This window comes from Mirounga angustirostris, unplaced genomic scaffold, assembly GCF_029215605.1.
Source record: "Mirounga angustirostris isolate CCGP_5_RB_7025 unplaced genomic scaffold, mMirAng1.0.hap1 SCAF_16, whole genome shotgun sequence".
Classification (NCBI taxonomy): Eukaryota; Metazoa; Chordata; class Mammalia; order Carnivora; family Phocidae; genus Mirounga; species Mirounga angustirostris.
In genome coordinates, this window is record NW_026991724.1 from 51946281 (window position 1) to 51968300 (window position 22020).

At 54.7% G+C, this 22020-nt stretch overlaps 1 protein-coding gene across 1 annotated transcript in view; it reads left to right on the forward strand.

Annotated features, from left to right (window-relative positions):
• BICRA (BRD4 interacting chromatin remodeling complex associated protein) overlaps window positions 1-22020 on the forward strand; it is an 82120-nt gene that overhangs the window by 50202 nt on the left and 9898 nt on the right. Inside the window, 6 exon segments of the mRNA XM_054511482.2 lie at window positions 7358-7403; window positions 7488-7530; window positions 9438-9503; window positions 11373-11492; window positions 11494-13335; window positions 13926-14102. Coding sequence (XP_054367457.1) covers window positions 7363-7403; window positions 7488-7530; window positions 9438-9503; window positions 11373-11492; window positions 11494-13335; window positions 13926-14102 — 2289 coding nt within the window. The 5' untranslated portion in view covers window positions 7358-7362.

A 22020-nucleotide genomic window follows, 5' to 3' on the forward strand; every position in this document is an offset into this window, starting at 1 on the left:
CCCAGGGCCAAGGATTGGGTGTGCTTTTGCTCGTTAGGGTATCCCCAGGCTGAACACACAGTGAGCACTTCATAAATGCCCTTTCTACCAGGCTGCTCTGAACAAATGAACGGATTTGTCTGATGGCCTCTGTATGTTCATTTCTTCATTCCCCAAATATTTACGGAGCTCCTTCTGTGTAGGCACGGGCGTCCCGCAGGGGAACAAAGCAGACAATAAACAGTCAGACATGATACTTGGTATTAAAAACTTTTTTTTTTTTAAGTAAGCATTTTTCATTATGGAAAATTCCGAACGTGTACCAAGTAGAGAGAACAGCCAAACGTGGACCACCCCCCCGCCACCACCACCGGTCATCAACCACCTTGATCCATTTTCAGTTGCTACCAGTCTTGCAGACCAGCTCTGTCCAGTGAGAGAGCTTGCTGCGGCGATGGAAATGTTCCCAGTCCACGCTGCCCCGCACGGTAGCTACCAGCCACGTGTAGCTGTTGAGCACTCGAAACGTGGCAAGCGGGATTGAGAGTAAACCTTCGTGTCATTGAACTTTCTTAGGTGAATTTAAAAAAAAAATCTTTGATACTCCTCATTGTCCTTTTTTAAAATTTTCATGTTTTTTTTTTAACGTGGTAAAATACGCATAACGTAAAATTTACCACCTTAGCCATTTTTTTTTAAGATTTATCTGAGTCATCTCTCCCCCCCGTCCCCGCCATTGTGGGGCTCGAACTCACGCCGCCACCGAGATCAGGAGTCGCATGCTCCCGGGCTCCCCCCACCCCTGCGACCTTATAGCCATTTGTAAGTGTGCAGTTCAGCGGAATTGGAACACTCACCCTGTTGTGCAACCGCGGCCCCATCCACCTCCAGGACTCTTCATCTTGCAGAACTGAAAGTCCGCACCCACTGAACAGTACCACCCCATTCCCCCTTCTCCCCGGCCCCTGGCGGCCACCATTCCACTTCTGTCTCTGGGCACGTTACACGTCGGATCGTGTGGTGTGGGTCTCTTTGTAACTGGCTTGTTCCACGTAGCGCGACGTCCTCGCGGGTCGTTCGGGTTGTAGCCTGTGTCCGAATGTCCTTCCTGAATAATATCCCGTTGTAAGTCGCCACCGCATCTCCGTTCATCCATTGGCGTGGGCTGTTTCCACCTTTTGGCGACTGTGGGTAACGCTGCTGTGACTTTGGGTGCGCCCAGATCTGTTCGAGACCCTCCTTTTTCAGTTCTTGGGGGGCGGGGGGAATATACCCAGAAGTGGATGTGCTGGAGCATATAGCAGTGCTATTTTTACCATTTTGAGGAACTGCCAGACTGTTTGCAAGCAGCTGCACCATTTTACATTCCCACCAGCAGTGCACGAGGGTTCCAGTGTCTCCACATCCTCAACAATACTTGTTTTCTGGGGTTTTTCTGTTTTGGGTCGTGTTTGGTAGTAGCCGTCCTAATAGGTGTGAGCTGGTGTCTCCGGTCTCGACTGCATTGCCCTGACGATGAGTGATGTTGAGCATCTTTTCATGTGCCTGTGGCTGTCTGTGTATCTTCTTTGGAGAACTGTCTTATTCAAGTCTTCTGTCCTAATTCCATTGAATTAACCTGAATTTATACGTAGCCGTATGTGGCTGGGGGTCAGCAGTATCAGTCAGCACAGGTCTGAATGCCCCCTGAACACCCACAACTAGGTTCTTTTGGGGGAAATCAGACATTTTACCATTTTACCCCTAAATATTTCAGGGTATGTTTTTAAAGGGTAAGGACTCTAAAGAAAAAGAAAAGCAACACCATGATGCCATTATTACGCTGTTTTGGTTTTTTTTTTAAGATTTTATTTATTTATTCATGAGAGAAAGAGAGAGAGAGAGAGGCAGAGGGAGAAGCAGGCTCCCAAGGAGCAGGGAGCCTGATGCGGGACTCGATCCCAGGACGCTGGGATCATGACCTGAGCCGAAGGCAGACGCTTAACCGTCTGAGCCACCCAGGCGCCCTATTACGCTGTTTTTACATTATTTTTTTAAGTAGACCCCTAAATATTTCAGGGTATGTTTTTAAAGGGTAAGGACTCTAAAGAAAAAGAAAAGCAACACCATGATGCCATTATTACGCTGTTTTTACATTATTTTTTTAAGTAGACCCCTAAATATTTCAGGGTATGTTTTTAAAGAGTAAGGACTCTAAAGAAAAAGAAAAGCAACACCATAATGCCATTATTACGCTGTTTTTACATTATTTTTTTAAGTAGACTCCGTGGAACCCAACGCAAGGCTTGAACTCAACCCTGAGATCAAGACCTGAGCTGAGATCAAGAGTTGGATGCTCCACTGACTGAGCCACCTAGGCGCCCCTCCACTTTGAATCTTTTTTTTTTTTTAAGATTTTATTTGTTTATTTGAGAGAAAGAGGCAGAGATAGCAACAGAGAGCAAAAGCAGGGAGGAGAGGGAGAAGCAGGGAGCTCAATGTGGGGGCTTCATCCCAGGACCCCGGGATCATGACCCGAGCCTAAGGCAGGTGCTTAACCGACTGAGCCACCCAGGCGCCCCCCTGTTCACATTGAATCTTAATCACGATTTCTTAATATTGTCAAATACCTGGGCAGGGTTCAAATTCTGTCTTTCAGCAGCCGGTGGGTTCATTTGTGTCCTTCAGGTCTCCCTGTGACTGCTGGATTGAGGGCTGCAGTATTGGCCAGCCCCGCGCGGGCACGTGTCCTGGGCTGTCTTTGGCCCGTGGCTTCTCCATAACCATTCTGTTCAGCCTCACTTATCTCATCTGAGAAATGGGGGTAAGAATGGACTTGGAAGGATTTGAGGAGCCTTGGTGCCCGTTGGTTTAAGTAGGACCGTGTGCACGACCCACGGCCGAAGCAGGTGGTATATAAAGCCTTCCAAAGGTGCTCAAGGGTGACACGGGGTAACTGGCAGCAGGTGGCCAAGCCAGAGCTTGGGGACTTTTTTCCAGCCCGAGTGGGCTGGGGCCAGAAAGCTTTGATCTCACTTTGCCCCGTGAGATCCTATTCACAATGGCAGTTGAAATTATTACAGCAGTATACATCACTCACAAAATACTTTACCACATGCGAGGATTAAAGGCATTCCTATAGAACAATCCCGTGGGGGGGGGGGCATACCGTTATCCACATTTTCCAGGTGGGGAAACTGAGGCATGGGTGTGGGGGGTGTTAAGTAACTTGTCGTAGGCACACAGCTAGCAGTTGGCAGGGCCGGGGTGGGTCCTGGGGCAGCCTGCGGTAGAGCATACCACCCCGCCGTCCCACAAGGGACCTTTATCAGTCTAGGGGCGCCCGATCCCCGCCATGAGCACTTGATGGGCCACTGGTGCCCGTCGCCTCGGAGCTGTTGGCCGCACTGGAATCTGAAGCATTTATTCCAAATGTAGCAACTCTGGCCCCTCTCCCAATTTCCAACCTCCTAGATCCAGGGTAGGTCCTGGGAATGAGTGTGAAGACGGCAGGGGAGATGAGACAGGGTCAGGGAGGCAGAGGGTGGAAGCCGGAGGCCGCTGCACCTTTGCCCTTTTCTTGTTAGCCGACTCACAGAACAGCAGGATCAAGGCCAATATTGATGCCACGACCTACTGTGCACAAACCACAGGCCCTGTTCTGAGAGACTGTCCACCGCCACTTGAGACATGCGGACTGTGATTCCACCCGTTTGTGACCAGTGAACGAACACATGGGGCCCAGAGAGGTGAAGTCACTTGCCTGGGGCCACCCAGCCTCCCATGCATGGTGGAGCAGGGACCTGAACCCCCGACTCCAACCCCTGTCATTTCATGCTGGACCTCTTGGCATCAACCCAATAGGAGACACGGGAGGCGGAGTTACCAGACGTGCTGATCATTGACATACCGTTTTCTTTTTATTATGGAAACTTTCCAGAATGTACAGAGTGAGGAGAACGGTACCGTGAAGCCCCCAGGTACCCCTCACTCAGCCTTAACAGTTATCAACATCCTGCCACACCCTGTCCCCCCCCCATCCCACTACCACTTGATGGTGACGATTTGGTTTTTTTAGAGCTTTTTAAGGTCAGATTTACATGTTTTGAACTTACATGCACAAATCTGAGCTGTGACATTTTAAACCCTCACGAAACAGGCACCACATCGCAAGGCAGAGCATTTTCCTCTCGTCTAAAACCACCCCCCCCCCCTTCATTTCTCTGCTGTTACTGGTGGAATGAAAATGCACGAATGGGATCACCTGGGTGGCTCAGTTGGTTGAGCGTCTGACTCTTGGTTTTGGCTCAGGTCTGATCTCATGGGTCGTGAGCTTGAGCCCCACGTCAGCCTCCACGCTCTGCGTGGAGTTAGCTTGAGACTCTCTCTCCCTTTGCCCCTCCCCTGCTCAAATAAATGAATAAATCTTAAAACACACACACACATACACAAATGAAAAAAATTCTCACAGAGACGTACATTCACCCGCGGGCCCCATTTGGAGAGTCCTGGTCAGGAAGCACCCACTCCTGGCTATAATTCTGCTGGCCCGAGGTTTGCAGAGCTTGGGCCACACCTGAAACTCAGCGCAGCAGGGAGGGGAGACCCCACCCAAATCTGGCTGCTCTGGCAAAGCCACCTTGGGTGCTCATGGACACCCCCAGACCATGGCAGTGCACCTGGAATCTAGCTGGGACAGGATCCCATGTTCCTGGATCATGTGACAGATGGTTTCTAGATCTTTCCAGGGCCTGGGCCTGCCAAGCAAGAGGGGAAGCCACTGGGTGCTCCCATTCCTCTCGCTTTTTTGAATCTGAACTATTCCAAGCATTCTTAAAATGATAACAAAGGCTGCCACCCAGCTTCATCTTATCTTGACATTTTTGCCATATTTGCTTCAGATTTTAGAAGAGAAACAGCATGATGAGAGGAACGTGCATGGGATAGCGGTTAAGGGCGGGGACTCTGAGTGAGTCTGCCTTGGCTCAAGCCCCAGCCCGGCCGCTTTACCAGTTGAGGGCTCTTGGGCGTATTGCACACTGTTCTGAGCCTCCGCTTCCCCATCTTCAGAACAGGGCTAATAAAAGTGCCTGCCTTGCAGGGATCTAGAGAAGGTGAAATGGTTCATACAGGTAGAGCGCTTAAAACTAGCGATGGGCAGGTACCATATTTGCAATTCCAAACATTTCATACTTGTGAAGCTACCTACTCGTGAGCACGTATAACCTGCAGATCAATACCGATGCACTTCCCTGGTCACCAGGGGACTTGTGAAAAATCGGAGTGGCCCCGAGTGCCTGTGCCTGCCGAGGTTGAACAAGGCCACACTTTGCCTTCTTGGTTCAGCTCCCATATTATTGAGTGCCATGGTTTTTGCATCTTTGTGCTCTTTGTGGGTGGTTTTGCTGTTGAAAACGGCTCCTGGCGTAGGACTGAAGTGCTGCCTGGTGTCCCCAAGTGCAGGAAGGCCAGGATGTGCCCTCCGGAGAGAACGCGTGTGTTAGATGAGTGTCCTTCAGGCACGAGTGCACAGAGCTGTTAGCCGTGGGTTCGGTGCTAACAAATCAACAGTTTATATTACCTTAGGTGTCTCTAAACAGAAACACCTGTAGACTAAGGCTGTGTATTGATGGGTTGATGAGAAGGCTCGCAAAGGCTCGCAGGAGGCCACCCTGTGTCTCCCCCCACCCCCCCGCCCTGGGATCGGTGGCCCAGAATTCACAACCACGTGCTCACGGCAGCTGTGCAGAATGCAAGTGCCTCAGATAACGAGAATCGACTGTGTTTTATGAGGTCCAGGTGTCAATAAATTATCTCATATGACGTTCTACCTTGCTTAGTACATGTGGCTATGTAACGCCCTACCCCTTGCTCCGTGTGTGCACGTCGCATACGGGATCACATGTAGTGTTGTCTCACCTGCTCTTAAACTTGTGTTTGACCCCTTCTTTTCTTGCCTCTTTACACGTGGCTGGGTCAACCCCTCTCCTGGGCTCCCCACTCCCTCCCTCCCCCCATCCTTCTCCTTGTCACAGACTTCCTTACAGCCTCCCTTATTCTCTCCACAGCTGGCCCCCGAAAGGACACTCCCCAAGTCCCCAGCCAGGGGCCCCGCGTAGACCTGGAGTGGACACCCCCTCCTTCCCTTCATGATTCGTTTGTAGCGCAGGTAACCGGCCAAGGGTCCCAGTTCGTGCCTGGAGGGGCGCTTGTCCCTCATTCCACCTCCCTGGGCCCACCCTGACCCCCGGAAGAGGAAGGAACACTCCTTCTTGGCAGAGCCTGACTTAGCCAACACCCTTCCGCCCCTCCCCCTCCGGCCTTGGGCCCCCTGGGTCATCTGGACCATCCCCCTGCCTCCATGCCAACTGCAGGTGGGATATCCTCCCCATTTTCCCGTTTTCTCCAGATTCTTTGCAGGTCTTGCCTTTCTGTCCCCTGGCTGGGCCTTCCCCTCCCACCCCACCCCTGCCCCGGGCTGGTCGGAAAGGGCAGGGCTGGTAGGCCACTGACCTCGTGGTGACACAGGAAGAAGGAAGCATAGGTGGGCCTGGGATATGGAGCTGGCAAGAGCCCATTGTCACCACTGCCAAGTGCAGCCAGCGCCTGGGAGGGACCTCGAGGGACGGTCCCCATGGCCAACGCTGGAAGGGAGAGTCATTGGTGTGTGTGGAGGGGGGTGTTCCCGCCAGCTTTGCATGGCGTGTTCTAGGCTGGGCGTGTTGACCCAAGGCCCCGGGGTGTGCACTTGTGTGTCCCACAGCCCTTGGGAAAGTGTGTGTCCGTTTCGCCCCACCTGCGTGTTTTTGGCAGAAGGGTCTTTTGCCTTCATCACATTCTCCAAGGCACTGTTCAGAGAAGAACCTGAACAGTTCAGGACGGTTCACACGCAGGGCAGACCCCTGTCCCACCCCGCTCTGGGCCAGGCCCCGGCGCAGGGAGGCCGGGCAGGCCAGGCTCTGGGCCAGACTCTGGGTTCGAGGCCTGGCTCTGCCCCCTGCTGGCTGGAAAATGAATGACGAGCTCTGGGCCCCTGTTTACTCCTCTGCAACATGGGTGGGGATGGCAGGACCCATCTTGTGGGGTGCCGTGAGGATTAAAAGAGTTACGGGCGTGTGAAGCACTCAGCACAGGCCTGCACGTGATCAGGGCTTACTCAGTCTTGGTGGATGTCCTCATTGTGGGCATCAGATGCTGGGGAAGAGGTTGGGGGAGGAGGAAAAGGCAGCCGTCTCTGGCTGCTCACCACCCCCACCCCCACCCAGAGGCTCAAGGGAACAGAAACTCTGACCTACCAGAGACCTTGGTTCCAAGGAGGGGTCCTGGAAGGGAGGGTCCTGGCACACTGCCTACGTCTAACCTTGTCCCCCTTGCCCCCTTCCTGCCCCACCCGGTTCAGTGGCGATGGATGATGAGGATGGGAGATGCTTACTAGACGTGATTTGGTGAGTAACAGACTCCCTCCGCCCTCCCTGTCCCCCCTCCCCTGCCCCTCACCTCCTCAGTGTCTCTCCCCTTCTGTCTTTCAGTGACCCTCAGGCCCTCAATGACTTCCTACATGGATCCGAGAAGGTGAGTGCTGGGGCAGGCAGGGGCCTCCCCGGGGTAGGGGGCTGTGGAACTGGGGGGCTGAGAGACCTGAGCCCCTGATTCAGTAGACATCTGCCTCTTGCATTCTGGGAGCTGGGCCCCGGGGTTATGGCAAGAGCAGAAGAGATGACAGATCCCTGCCCTCATGCCATACACATTTCCTTGATAAACAAAGTAGTAACTGCTAAAGGTGATCACGGACAGAACCCTGCAGTGTAGGATAAGAAATAAGAAAAGAATGTCCCCGGCACAACGAAAATGGTTTAAAACAAAATGAATGGGGGGCAGGGGCAGTGGCTTCTTTAGCTAGTGTGGGCAGGGAGGTGACCTTGAAGGCGACCTTGAAGGATCAGAGAGAGGCACCCATGGTGCTCTGGGCAGGGGAAGGGCAGGTAGAAATGCAGGAAAATTTGCTATGTTCGAGGAATGGAAAGAAGGCTGGTGGTACCGGACAGAAGGGGAAACTAGTAGTGGTGAGACCAGAGTGGACAAAAGTCACAGGTCATGCAGGGCCTGGAACAAAGCTGAGCCACGAGGAGCTGTATCTGTTATCTAGGGCTGCGTAACAAATTGTCCCAACACTTAGTGACTTAAAACAACTTGTTAGTGCTCTCACAGTTTCTGAGGGTTGGGACTCGGGGAGCAGCTTAGCTGGGTGCTTCTAGCTCAGGGTCTCTCCAGAGGTTGCAGTCAGGATGTTGGCTGGGGCCACCATCATCCGAGGGTTCGTCTGGGCTGGAGAATGTGCTTCCCTGATGGTTCATTCCCACGGCTGTGGGCTGGAGGCCTCAGGGCCTCACCACATCGGCCTCTCCATAGGATCCTTAAGCATCCTCACGACACGGCAGCCAGGTTCCCCCAGAGTGAGTGACCCAAGGGAGAGAGCCAGGAGGATGCTCAGGGCCTCTTATGATCTCGTCTCTGAAGTCACACACCATCACTTTTGTCACCTTGTATCCAGTAGAAGCAGGTCACCAACCCAGCCCACACTCCCAGGGAGGGGAATGGAGCACCACTTCTTGGAAGGAGAAGCAGCAGATGATTTGTGGAGCAGGGGCGAGTGCAGTGGGCTGAGGGTGGCCAGGGCCATGGGGTGGGCAGCAGAGGGGGTGCCAGGCGCTGGCTTTGGGGGGCAGAGTCAACTAGACCTGCTGGTGGAGTAGATGTTGAGGAGGAGAGTGTCAGGTTAGCTCCTGGATTTGGGCCTGAGCAGCTGAGTGGAATGTGTCTCCAGAGCTTGGGAGTTTGGGGCTGACTCCACAAGGGAGGCTGTTGGCCGTGCCAGGCTGGGGTTCTGGAAAGACGTCCAGGCAGAGAGAAACCGGGGAGGCTCAGTGGGCATTCGTGTGGACGCCGGGCCCTGTTCTAGGAGCTAGAGACGCCTCTGGGAATTGGACAGGTCCCTGGTCTTCCAGAGACGGGCTCAGCAGGGCGCACTGGGTGCCCGGATGGTGGGGCATGCCAGCTACTTGGGCCGCATGGAGAAAGGAGTGGCTTAGTCAGGTGGGACGGGCGGCTGTTGGGAGGAGGCGGCAACCGTGACGGGTCTTGAGGGGCGTGCTGTCAGAGAGGTGAAGGGGGAAGGCAGGGGCACAGCTTCGGCAAAGGCATGGAGGCAGGATCCTAGGGTTCCAGGCAGGCATGTTGGGAGAGCCTCGGACTCCGTGTTGGGCACACCTTGGGTTTTGAACATGCTGCCAAGCCCCGTTCTTTGGTGCCTCTTTTCTGGAGATGGAGTTTCCCATACTCCTTGCGCCGCCCACCCCCCACCCCCACCCCATCTTTGTCCTTTGGTCTAGTGTAACTTTAAATTGGTTTTTGTTCTAGAGCAGGGCCTGCCCGCTGCCTGGCTGATCTTTGACCTTGGGTGGGGGCGGGTCTTGTTGCAGCTCGATGGTGATGACCTCCTGGATAACCCCGGGGAGGCCCAAAGTGCCTTCTATGAAGGTCCTGGGGTAAGTGGCCCAGGGGTTCGGGGAGGGCCCCAGGCTCTCAGTCATGGCTCATATTGCCCCTGGTGGCAGTCAGCAGGAGGGAGGCCCTAACGGCCAGAGGGAAGGGGTCATGATCGTCCCCCTGGGGCACCTTGCTTGGGGGTTGGGGAGGGCAGTCACTGACAGCAGCGTGGGGCGGAGGTGGGACCACAGTGGGATGGCCTGGCCCACGGGCTCCTCAGAAGAGGTAAGGGAGGGTCCTGGGTCCCGGGCCTTGGGTATCAGTTGCTACAGAGCGGTCCTGGGAGTTGAGGCAGATGCTAGGGTTCACCGGGGACACTCTTCTCAGGAGCAGAGGGTGTGGGGGCCTGGAGGCCTGTCCCTGCTTAGCCATCATGGTGGGGTGTGACCTGGGGGAAGGGGATCGACTGACACAGACTTCAGTCTCCATCTGGAAAACGAAGGCAGGGGTGATGAGCCAAGCCCAGAGTGGGGAACATGGTGGACATTAATTGAGCACCTACTGTATGCCTGACTGTGCAGTTGTCCTTCCCTCTTCTTCCTCCCCTTCTGCTGCTTCTCCCTTCCTCTCCCCAACCCTCCCCCCTCCTCTTTCTCCCTTCCCCCCTCCTCCTCCTCCTCATCTCTTCTCCTCCCTCCCTCCTGGTCATCATAACTATGATTCGCTGAACAGTTACTATATGCTGCGAAGCCCCTTTCAGTCACTTTTATTTAATGCCCACAACAAGTATAATAATATATTCTGAATAATTCATCTTTCATAGTATAAATACCTATAAAGTCCCTGGTCAGGTTCTAAGCCTCCCATATGTGAGGTCAGCAAAAGTCACGACCGTCCTAGGAGGCGGGTTTGGTTGTGGCCATTTAGCGGTTAAGAACTCAGAACTGCCTGGTTCTGGGTTGGGGGCCGAGCAGGGGCCCCCTCCTCCAAGCACTCCCCTCTCTCCGTCTGGGAAAGGAGGATGGGGGGCCGTGCCCGCGTCACTGAGCTTGTTACCGACAACAACAATATGGACGGCATAATGATAACGTTAGGTGATGTTTCTCACACACGTGCTAAGGTGCCGGGTATCACGGTAAGCCCTCCGTGTGGGTGAACCCCGGACCTTTTAAACTCCCAAGTTTTGATCTATTATCTGGTCAAATATCAGTGGGGATTACGTGCTCTAAGCATAATTACTGCTCGTGTGGTATTTGCTCAAATGATCACACGTATATCGATTGTGTTCGTCCTGGATCGCAATCCGGGACAGCGTGGGACGCAACGTGGGAAGACGTGTCAGACTCAGCGCCGCCTGCACAAAATCAGGTTCAGGGCGGTAGCTGCTCCTGTCTTTAACACGACCGTGGTCTCTTATCCAAAACCTTTGAGGCCAGGCGCGTTTCAGATTTTGGAATTTTCCAGATGCTGGGAGGGTGATGCAGAATGTCACATAGCACGCTCACGTACCTTTCCGTGGTCAAGAAGAGTCCCGTTACGTGGACAAATCATGGCCCTCCCCGAGCGCGCCATGTCACTTTTGGTTAGGTTTTGCTACCGAAAGAGTTGTGAAGACATTTGCCATTTTCAGGGCCCTTTCGAGCTTTGGAATTGCAGATTAAGTATTATGGGCTTTTATGGCTCTTTAAAGGATGGTCTTTATTCCATTCTACTGACGTGTACAGACGGGGAAATAGGCCAGACTGAGCAAGCCCCAGGTTGTACGGCTAAGCGGAGCTGGGATTTGAACCTAGGTCCGGCCACTTCCAGATGGAATATTCTCTCTGCCCATTCTGCTCTGGCACCAAGGGTCCCTTTGCTTTAGCCGCGCCCTGAGCCAGCCCCTTGCTAACCTCCGCTCTTCCCTTCCCACCTTACCCGGCCTCCAGCTCCATGTGCAAGAAGCTTCTGGCAACCACTTGAGCCCAGAGCCCACGCAGCCGGCCCCCAGCGTGGACCTTGACTTCCTGGAGGATGCGATCCTGGGCTCGCCTGCCGCGGGGGGCGGCGGGGGGGGGCGGCGGAGGCGCCGACCAGCCCTGCGACATCCTCCAGCAGAGCCTCCAAGAGGCCAACATCACTGAGCAGACACTTGAGGCCGAGGCCGAGCTGGACCTGGGCCCCTTCCAGCTGCCCACCCTACAGCCTGCGGATGGCGGAGCAGGCCCGGCGGGTGCCGGAGGGGCTGCTGCCGTGGCCGCTGGGCCCCAGGCCCTGTTCCCAGGCGGCACCGACCTGCTGGGGCTGCAGGCCCCACCCACCGTGCTGACCCACCAGGCCCTGGTGCCGCCCCAGGACGTGGTCAACAAAGCCCTGAGCGTCCAGCCCTTCCTGCAGCCTGTGGGCCTGGGCAATGTGACCCTGCAGCCTATCCCAGGCCTCCAGGGCCTGCCCAACGGCAGCCCTGGGGGCGCCACGGCGGCCACGCTCGGCCTGGCACCCATCCAGGTGGTGGGCCAGCCCGTCATGGCACTCAACCCGCCCACCTCCCAGCTCCTTGCCAAGCAGGTGCCCGTCAGCGGCTATCTGGCCTCTGCGGCCGGCCCCTCAGAGCCGGTGACCTTGGCGTCCGCCGGCGTCTCACCCCAGGGGGCTGGCCTGGTCATTCAGAAGAACCTCCCCACCGCCGTGGCCACCACGCTCAACGGGAACTCGGTGTTTGGAGGGGCGGGCGCGGCCACGGCAGCGGCCAGCGGGGCGCCCTCGGGGCCACCGCTGGCGGTGGCCCCCGGCCTCGGCACGTCACCGCTGGTCCCGGCGCCCAACGTGATCCTGCATCGCACGCCCACACCCATCCAGCCCAAGCCTGCCGGCGTGCTGCCCCCCAAGCTCTACCAGCTGACACCCAAGCCGTTCGCCCCGGCGGGCACCACACTCACCATCCAGGGCGAGGCGGGGGGCCTCCCGCAGCCGACCAAGGCCCCCCAGAACCTGACTTTCATGGCAGCGGGCAAGGCCGGCCAGAACGTGGTGCTGTCGGGCTTCCCCGCACCTGCCCTGCAGGCGAATGTCTTCAAGCAGCCTCCTGCCACCACGACCGGGGCTGCCCCGCCCCAGCCCCCCGGGGCCCTGAGCAAGCCCATGAGCGTCCACCTCTTGAATCAAGGCAGCAGCATCGTCATCCCCGCCCAGCACATGCTGCCGGGCCAGAACCAGTTCCTGCTGCCGGGCACGCCCGCCGTCCAGCTCCCCCAGACGCTCTCGGCCCTGCCCACCAACGTCAGCGGGCAGATCCTGGCGGCCGCGGCCCCCCACGCGGGTGGACAGCTCATCGCAAACCCCATCCTCACCAACCAGAACCTGGCGGGTCCGCTGAGCCTGGGCCCCGTGCTGGCCCCCCACTCCGGGGCCCACAGCGCAGCCCACATCCTCTCGGCCGCCCCCATCCAGGTGGGCCAACCGGCACTCTTCCAGATGCCCGTGTCCCTGGCCGCGGGCAGCCTGCCCACGCAGAGCCAGCCGGCACCCACCGGCCCCTCTGCCACGACCGTCCTCCAGGGGGTCACTCTGCCCCCCAGCGCTGTGGCCATGCTCAACACCCCCGATGGGCTGGTGCAGCCGGCCACGCCTGCCGCCACAGGGGAGGCCACGCCTGTCCTCACGGTGCAGACGGCCCCCCAGGCTCCACCGGCGGTCAGCACCCCACTGCCTTTGGGCCTCCAGCAGCCGCCGGCCCAGCAGCAGCCCCCGCAGGCCCCTACTGCTCAGGCCGCCGCCCCGCCTCAGGCCACCACCCCCCAGCCCAGCCCAGGCCTGGCGTCCAGCCCCGAGAAGATCGTCCTGGGACAGCCGCCCTCTGCCGCCACCACGGCCATCCTCACTCAGGACTCCCTGCAGATGTTCCTGCCCCAGGTAACTGGGGCTGGGCAGGCGGGAACGTGGGGGGGACGGAGGGGGTGGCCAGGGGAGGGGGCGGCCAGGGCAGGGGGTATGCTGCGGAGAGGGGCCAGGAGCTGGAGCTGAAACTGTGTGTGGTGGAGGCAGCGACTGGGGAGGGTCTGGTGCGCTAGGGAGAGCGTCTCAGAGGTGGCACCCCAGCTCCCAGGGCGTGCGTCCCCCCTTGGTGACAGGGACTGACAGACAAAGAGGCGGCCCGACTGGCTGACGGACTGACCGTCCGTCCTCCTGCTGGAGGGCGTGAGAATCTCAGAGAGAGTGGGCAAGACATGGACGGACAGACAGACAGGGTGGGAGGCTGCGGGCGAGGCGGAGCTAGAAGATCGGCAGGGCCCTGGGCGGCCCGACCTGGGGTTGTGGCCTCCCTGGTGCCTGGACCCTGGGGCTCCCGGCCGCCCTGGCCTCTGTGCCCAGCCTCTCAGTGCCCCTCTGCCCGGTTCCCACCACCCCCTTCTCTGAAGCCTCGGGGAGGCCAGGGTCTCGGGGTGGGGAGGCTGCAGGTCCGCGGGGTGGCCTTCTGACCCTGTGCGGGCTGCCCATTTCAGGAGAGGAGCCAGCAGCCCCTCTCCGCAGACGGCCCCCACCTCTCCGTGCCCGCCTCGGTCATAGTCAGCGCCCCGCCTCCCGCCCAAGACCCAGCCCCGAGCACCCCCATCGCCAAAGGAGCTGGCCTCGGCCCTCAGGCCCCCGACAGCCAGGCTTCCCCAGCACCGGCCCCCCAGGTAGATGAACCCCAGCAGCCTCTGTCCCAGCTCAGACCGAGCCTTGCCCCTGCGACCCCTCCTCCTGCTCCCTCCTCCCCTGCTCTGGCTGCCCTGCCTGCCTCTCTGTCTTGCTGGCTTGGGAAGGGTGCTCCTTCGCTCCCCAGAGAGTTCCCGAGGGTCTTCTGACAGTCATGGACTCCCCCTGCAACCCTGGGGGAGCCCACACTCTAGGCAGAGGTGCACACAGCAGGCAGGTCTTTCCTGGAGTTCTCATTTTCATATCTGGATAAGCAGTACATTCAGAGGGTTCATATCTCCAAAGCTACCAAAGGTCTCGCTGAAAAGCCCCTTCTCCTGAACCACAGCCCCCTGCTTTCCCGAGGGCGGTTTCTTGCAGCCTTTCCCACTCATGGACAAGGAGAATGGCACCTGGATTCTTTCCCTCCCGTGGTTGCAAACACGGTAGCGCACTCGGCAGTTTCGCACCTTTGATCACTGAAAGATCCATCTTGGAGATGGTACTTCATTCTTCCATAGGACTGCACGGTACTCTGGCTGTGTGGATGCGTTGTTATCTCCCCGGTCCTTGTTGTCAGGCAGTCCGGTCACTTCTGATCTTTCGCTGCGATGAGCGAAGCTGCAAAGGATGACTGTACATATGTCATTACATAGGGTCAGTTCTCAAAGAGGAAAGTGCTGGGTCCGTCAGAGGCCATTTGCACTTGCGGTGTTGACAGATGCTGCCAGATTGCCCTCTGTGGAGTATCAGTTGGTTTGCCCTTGATCATCAGTCTGTTGCTTGTACCTGTTCTTCTGCAACCTCAGCAGCGTATTGAACTTAGCCAATCTGGTCAGGTGAAAAGTGGCTCCTTGTTTTGTTTTAATTTGCATTTCTTTTACTGTGAATGAGGTGGGGCAAGTTTTCATAGATTGAGAGCTGTTTGTGTTTTCTCTGGAATTGTCGGCCCGTACTCCTTGCCAGATTTAAAATTGGAGTTACTGGTCCTTTTCTTGTTGATTTGTAGAAACTCTTTGCATATTAGGAAAATTAGCCTTTGTCTCCTACGAGTCATAAGCACATGAGAGTTTAGAGAGGGCCCCCTTTTATTGTGGAGGGGGGATGTTGCACTCATTCAGAAAGGACTGATGGATGGTAGAGGAGGTCGGTAAGAGGAGGAGGAGGGAATGACATTCAGCAAGGTCAGGGTGACAGAAAGCAGCGTGGGCTTTGGCCTTAAACAGCCATGATTTCACTCTCAGGTTCTGCTACTTGCCGTGTGACCTTAAGCGACCAGTTTCTTCTTTCCTTAAACAGATTATTTGGGGAAGAAGGGCACTTAGTACGTGCCTGGCCTTGTGCTGCCCTGAGCAGTTCCCCGTAACTGCTGAACCTTGATTACCTCATCTGGAAAGTGGGAATAATAGTTTCTTAAAGGCCTATTAGGAGTAAGTGAGTTAACATAAGCTCTCAAGAAATATTTGTTATTATCATTATTATTGTTGTGGGGTAGAACAGGATCAGGTCCGGAATCACAGTCTAGAGGGACTCAGGGCCAAGATGGCCTCAAGCCATCTCTCCCCCAGGAGGAGAAAGAAGCAGAGGAGGGGGAGGGACAAGAGGCCAGGAGCTGCCTGGCCTTTGAACAACTCAAGCTGGAAGCAGCATCTCTAGAGTGGGTTAGATGCTGCTGGCCTAGGTCCCTCCAGCAAGCGGCCTCTCCTCCCCGAGCCTCCCACGGTCAGCTGTACCAGGGGGTTTGTAGAATTGGATAAATCAGTGGAGGAAATCATTTATTGATGAAACCAAGCACACGCACGGGAGCCCGCCCTGTGCTCACTCTGTGCTGAGTACACCACAGTGCAGTCAAAGGGAGAGAATGTTCTCAAAGGAGATGTGGGTCAGCTGCAGGGAAACAGCCCGAAAGATGAAAGCATTGAAGGGATCAGGGTCCCCATGAGGAAACAGGGGAGGAACCCACTCTAGGGAGAGTAGGCAGGAACCACGTCAGGGAGGGGGATGTATTTAAGCCAAGGCCTGAAGGAAGGGGGGGGGGCAACAGCATGTGCAAAGGCCCTGAGGCAAGGACAAGCTTGGGATATCAAGGAATGGAAAATAGGCCAAGGGGAGTGGAGGGAGGTCGGGTCAGAGAGGTTGGCAGTGCCTTGTGGACCAGTGAGTTTGGACCTGGCCAAACCACTGGAGAGCTTTCAGCTGGGCCGTGGCATGGGCTGATTATATGATTTTCAGTGATCCCTCTGGCTTCCATTGGAAAATGGTGTGGTGGGCAACAAGAATGAAGTCCAGAGATCCTCATGGGACAAGATGACAGGGCTTCAAAGACCAGGGTGGTCACAGAGATGACGAGGGACGTTGGAGGATTCAGGGCATAATCTGGAGCTTGCCTCGGGGATTAGAGGCATGAGGAAGAGGGCATTATGGTAAAAACTTCATGAATGGTAACATTTCTGTTATTTCTAAGTGCTGTTCAGAATCATTTACAAGCATCATCTCGTTGAAACCTCCCATCAGGTGGGTGATGGATATTCTCCCCATTTTACAGGTGAGGAAACAGAGGCACAGAGATTAAGTAGCTTGCCCAAGGTTACCTAGCTGGTAGGGCCTGGATTCGAACCTGAATGGTCAGTGGCCGGAACACCTGAGGTCTCGAGAAAGCCAGACCTGAGCGTGAATCCCAGCTCTGCTTAGCATCAAATGCTCTGAGACATGGTTTATGGGAAATGGTGGCTCTGCACAGAGCGGGCATTCAGTGAGCAGGTACCTGTCATCAGCAACTGTGGATGGCCTTTGAGAAGAAAGGTCAGCTGTGCACGTGAGCTGATTCCCAGTCACCCACACGCAGGCCAACGCGGGGCTAGACACATCGTTGGCCACATGCAGCTTCTGCGCCCACGACAGTGCATGACGGGAGTTCTTGATGAATGTTTGTTGGGTGAGCAAGTGGATGGAGAGGTGGGGGTGGGTGGATGGACAGGTGGATGATGGATGGACAGGTGGACAAGTGGGTGAGTGGATAGACCGAAGAATACAGACACACAGAAATACCAGCAGTGTGCCAACTTGTGCATGTGTGCGTGCATGCGCGTAAGGGCCGCTCCCAGACCGGAGGTGGGTCATTGCTTCAGCCCACGTTCCCCAGGCACCTGCTTCGTGCCCAGCCCCAGCCGTGCCCTCTCAGGGCTCACACTCCAGGGGTGGATTTTGTCATCAATATCCCGACTCTCGAAATTGTCCCTTGATGGGACCCTGACTGTCTTTTCAGAGAGGGAACACTGACCATCCTGCTCAGGAAGCTCAAGGCTTGCTGTGTGTTGCTTATGGTAGGCTTAAAACACACACACACACACACACACACACTTAAAACACACACACACACTTTGTCGTGATTCAAAGAGTGTTACCCAGACGTGGTTTTTTTTTTTTTTTTTTTAATTTATTTATTTATTTATTTTAAAGATTTTATTTATTTATTTGAGAGAGAGAATGAGGTAGAGCATGAGAAGGGGGAGGGTCAGAGGGAGAAGCAGACCCCCCGCTGAGCAGGGAGCCCGATGCGGGACTCGATCCGGGGACTCCAGGATCATGACCTGAGCTGAAGGCAGTCGCTTAACCAACTGAGCCACCCAGGCGCCCCACCCAGACGTGGTTTTAAAAATTCGGTTTAAAAAGAAAAAAGGGCAGGGCGCCTGGGTGGCTCAGTCGTTAAGCGTCTGCCTTCGGCTCAGGTCATGGTCCTAGGGTCCTGGGATCGAGTCCCACATCGGGCTCCCTGCTCCACGGGAAGCCTGCTTCTCCCTCTCCCACTCCCCCTGCTTCTGTTCCTGCTCTCGCTATCTCTCTCTCTGTCAAATAAATAAATAAAAGCTTTAAAAAAAAAAAAAAAGAAAAAAGGGCATACAGTGAAAGCGAGTCTTCCTTTCTGTGGAATTCCTGGCCCTTTCCCCATAGACGCCACCCCTGTCGATTTCTCTGTGGAGCCCCACCGTGTCCTCATGGCGCAGGCACTAGGGACACTTGGGATCGGGTCATTTTCCATTGTGGGGGGCTGTCCTGAGCACGGTGGCACGCTGAGCAGCATCCCTAAGCCTCCAACCATTTGTTGCCGGCAACACCCCTTCTCCAGGTAGGACAACCATGGCGATCGCCGGAGATGGCCAGGTGTCGCCTGGGGGACGGAATCACCTGGGTGGGGAACAGCCGTCCTGTGCGCATGACAGGCCTCCCTCGTTGTCTGAGCTCGGAGCCAACTAGACGTGACAGCCTGCGTGTGCACATACGGGCGCGCACTCTCCCTTCTTACACACAGAAGCACACCGTCCCGTTCTTGTGTACCTTGCTTTGCTCGTTCAGCCAGATCTCTTGGACCACTGACTTGCATGAGAATCCCACTGTACATCACCCCCTGGGATGCACATAAGTGTGTGTGTGTGTGTATGCATATCACTGAAACAGCTTTCACAGGATAATACGCTATTTTTTATTTAGTTCCCTCTGTTCTTTTCCTTTTTTTTTCTTTTTTAAGATTTTATTTATTTGAGAGAGAGTGAGAGAGAGAGCGCACGAGCAGGTGAGGGGCAGAGGGAGAAGCAGACTCCCCGCTGAGCAGGGAGCCCCACGTGGGATTCGATGTCGGGACTCCAGGATCATGACTTGAGCTGAAGGCAGACGCCTAACGACCGAGCCACCCAGGCGCCCCTCCTCTGTTCTTTTTAAATGCTAGTCACGACCTCCTAAAGTGACTGGAACCATTACTAACAGGCACTAGGTGTGATATGAAGCCCACCATCCGAGGTAGTCGTTAGCACGGGGGCTCCGGAATCCCAACTCTGCACTTACAGGCTCGGTGACCTTAGCCAAGTCACTTGCCTCTGTGTGCCTCAGTTCCCTTCCCTGTAAAATGAGGGTGAGCATAACAGCGTCTAGGTCACAGGGTTGTTGTGAGGAATAAATAAGCTAATATACGTTAAGATGCTTGAATGAGGTCAGGCGCGTTGAAAGGAAGCCAGGCCAACACTCTATAAAGGGCCAATGGGAAACATTTTAGGCTTTGTGCAGAAGCCGCCCTAGACCATATACGTAAATGAGTGAGCGTGCACGTGTTCCAATAAAACTTTTATTTATGGACACTGAAATTTGAATTTCATATTGTCGCCAATCACAATATCTTTGGTTTCTTTTCCATCATTTTTAAAAAAGATTTACTTATTTATTTTAGAGGGAGAGTGTGCACATGGTGGGGAGGGGCAGAGGGAGAGAGAATTTCAAGCAGACTCCCTGCTGAGCGTGGAGCCCAACCCGGGGCTCGATCTCACAACCCTGAGATCATGACCCGAGCTGAAATCAAGGGTCGGATGCTTAACCGACTGAACCTCCCAGGCGCCCCTCTCTTCCACCATTTAAAATTGTAAAACCTGGAAGGGCGCCTGGGTGGCTCAGTTGGTTAAGCGACTGCCTTCGGCTCAGGTCATGATCCTGGAGTCCCTGGATCGAGTCCCGCATCGGGCTCTCTGCTCAGCGAGGAGCCTGCTTCTCCCTCTAACCCTACCCCCTCTCATGTACTCTCTCTCTCTCTCATTCTCGCTCTCTCAAATAAATAAATAAATCTTTAAAAAAAAAATTGTAAAACCCGGGGCACCTGGGTGGCTCAGTCGTTAAGCGTCTGCCTTCGGCTCGGGTCATGATCCCAGGGTCCTGGGATCGAGCCCCGCATCGGGCTCCCTGCTCTGTGGGAAGCCCGCTTCTCCCTCTCCCACTCCCCCTGCTTGTGTTCCCTCTCTCACTGTGTCTCTCTCTGTCAAATAAATAAATAAAATATTTTTAAAAATTTGTAAAACCCGTTTTCAGCCTGTGGGCCATACAAAATGATAGGCCAAGCAGGCCAGGCCGGCCGGAGTTGGCCTGTGGGCTGCAATTTGCTGCCGTCTGTTTTTCATTATACAGACACACCGTGAGTTATTTACTTGGTTCCCTATTCGAGAGAGAGCACTTAAGGTGGTTTCCCGTGTATGTCAACAAATAACACTTATCTTAATATTCTGGTGCCCAGGCTTTGCACTTTTGTGTGGGTAAATTTCTAGAAATAGAACTGCTGGATCAGAGGGCGGATGCGCTTCCCAAACATTTTATGGAAAGCGCTAACGCAGTTGCGCCTCCATGGGGTTTTTGCCTGTGAAGGCTTCTTCCGGCAGCTTCATCAGCCCCAGCCAGGGGCTGTGCTCCCAGCCAGGCTGCAGGGTATCACCCCTCTGTGCTTGCTCTCATTCTGTGTGAATTTGAGCACATCTTTCCAGCTGTATCTTAAGATTTTATTTATTTGAGAGAGAGAGAGAGCATGAACAGGGGGAGGAGCATAGGGAGAAGCAGACTCCCTGTTGAGCAGGGAGCCCGACATGGGGACTCAATCCCAGGACTCCGGGATCATGACCCGAGCCGAAGGCAGATGTTTAACCAACTGAGCCACCCAGGTGTCCCTGAGGTTTTCTTTTAGCCTAATTTTTCCCCACCCATTTAAAGCATTTTTAATTTTTACAATTAGGTATTAATGTTCGCATGACTCAATCATCAAAAAGCATTTTTCTTTTTTTTGAGAGAGAGAGCATGAGCAGGAGGAGAGGCAGGGGGGGAGAGAGAGAGAATCTTAAGCAGGGTCCATGCTCAGCACGGAGCCCAGCACGGGACTTGATCTCACGACCCTAAAATCATGACCTGAGCCAAAATCGAGAGTCGGACACTTCATGGACTAGCCACCCAGGCGCTCCAAAAAGCATTTTTTTTAAAGTGAGGGGATTGGTTAAGCATCTGCCTTCGGCTCAGATTATGATCTCAGGGTCCTGGGATCGATCCCCGAGTCGGGCTCCCTGCTCAGCCGGGAGCCTGCTTCTCCCTCTCCCTCTCCCTCTCCCTCTCCATGCTACTCCACCTGCTTGTGCTCTCTGTCTCTATCTCTCTGTCAAATAAATAAATAAAATCTTTTAAAAATAATAAAATAAAAAAGGGGGGGAGTGTCCCAAACCCATGCCTACATTCCCAGCCCACCTGCCCCTCCAGATAACCACAGTACTTAGCTCTCGTATATCCTTCCAGTTCTTTACACATGTACAGCTTAGCGTAAATGTGGATTTACGTTTCTCTCCCATTTCTGTCTGCCCAGAAGGCAGCACATTATATGCTTGCTTTGGCAGCATGTGGAGAGTTTCCTTGATCCCTTGTTAGAGTTGTGAAGTATTCCTCCATGGGGACGGACTGTCATTCCTCTCCTCTGTAAATGCTGGGTAGATGCACACGAGCCCAGTCCAGCTTTGTCCCTCCCCGCACAGCTGTAGTAAACAACTTGTCGACCTGTCATTTCCCACACATGCACGTGCATCTGTCAGGTCATTTCCCGGAAGCCTGTTTTCTGGATCAAAGCGAATGTGTACTTATAATTTGCACAGCTGCTGCTGGATTGCATTGTCCTGGAGTTTTAGCAGATTGTGCCAGTAACCCTCAGAGGCCGTAGAAGAGAGTGTTTTTATGAGATATGGCTTGTTCCTAATGCGATGAGTGAAAAAGGTTCCACAGGGTGCTTTCGATGGGCATTACTCTTAGCACAAATGAGGTGGAGCCTCTCTTGAACTATATAAGCCTTTGTGTTTCCTTCTCTGTGCACTGTCTGATCATATACTTGTCCCCTTTTTCTCACCGGTTGTTATTCTTAGTGATTTCTGGAGGCTGTTTATATTTGATGGAAATGAGCTTTGACTGCACTGTGAATTGCAGCTGTTTCCCCCAGTGTATCATTTGGGTTTTTTTGGACGTGATTAGGGGAGGGGGGGTGTGTTTGTCTGTATTTTTAATGAGTACAAGATTGACTTTTTCAATTTTTCTTTTTTAAACACTTAAAAAGAATTTAGATAGCAACGTTATAGGAATAGTACA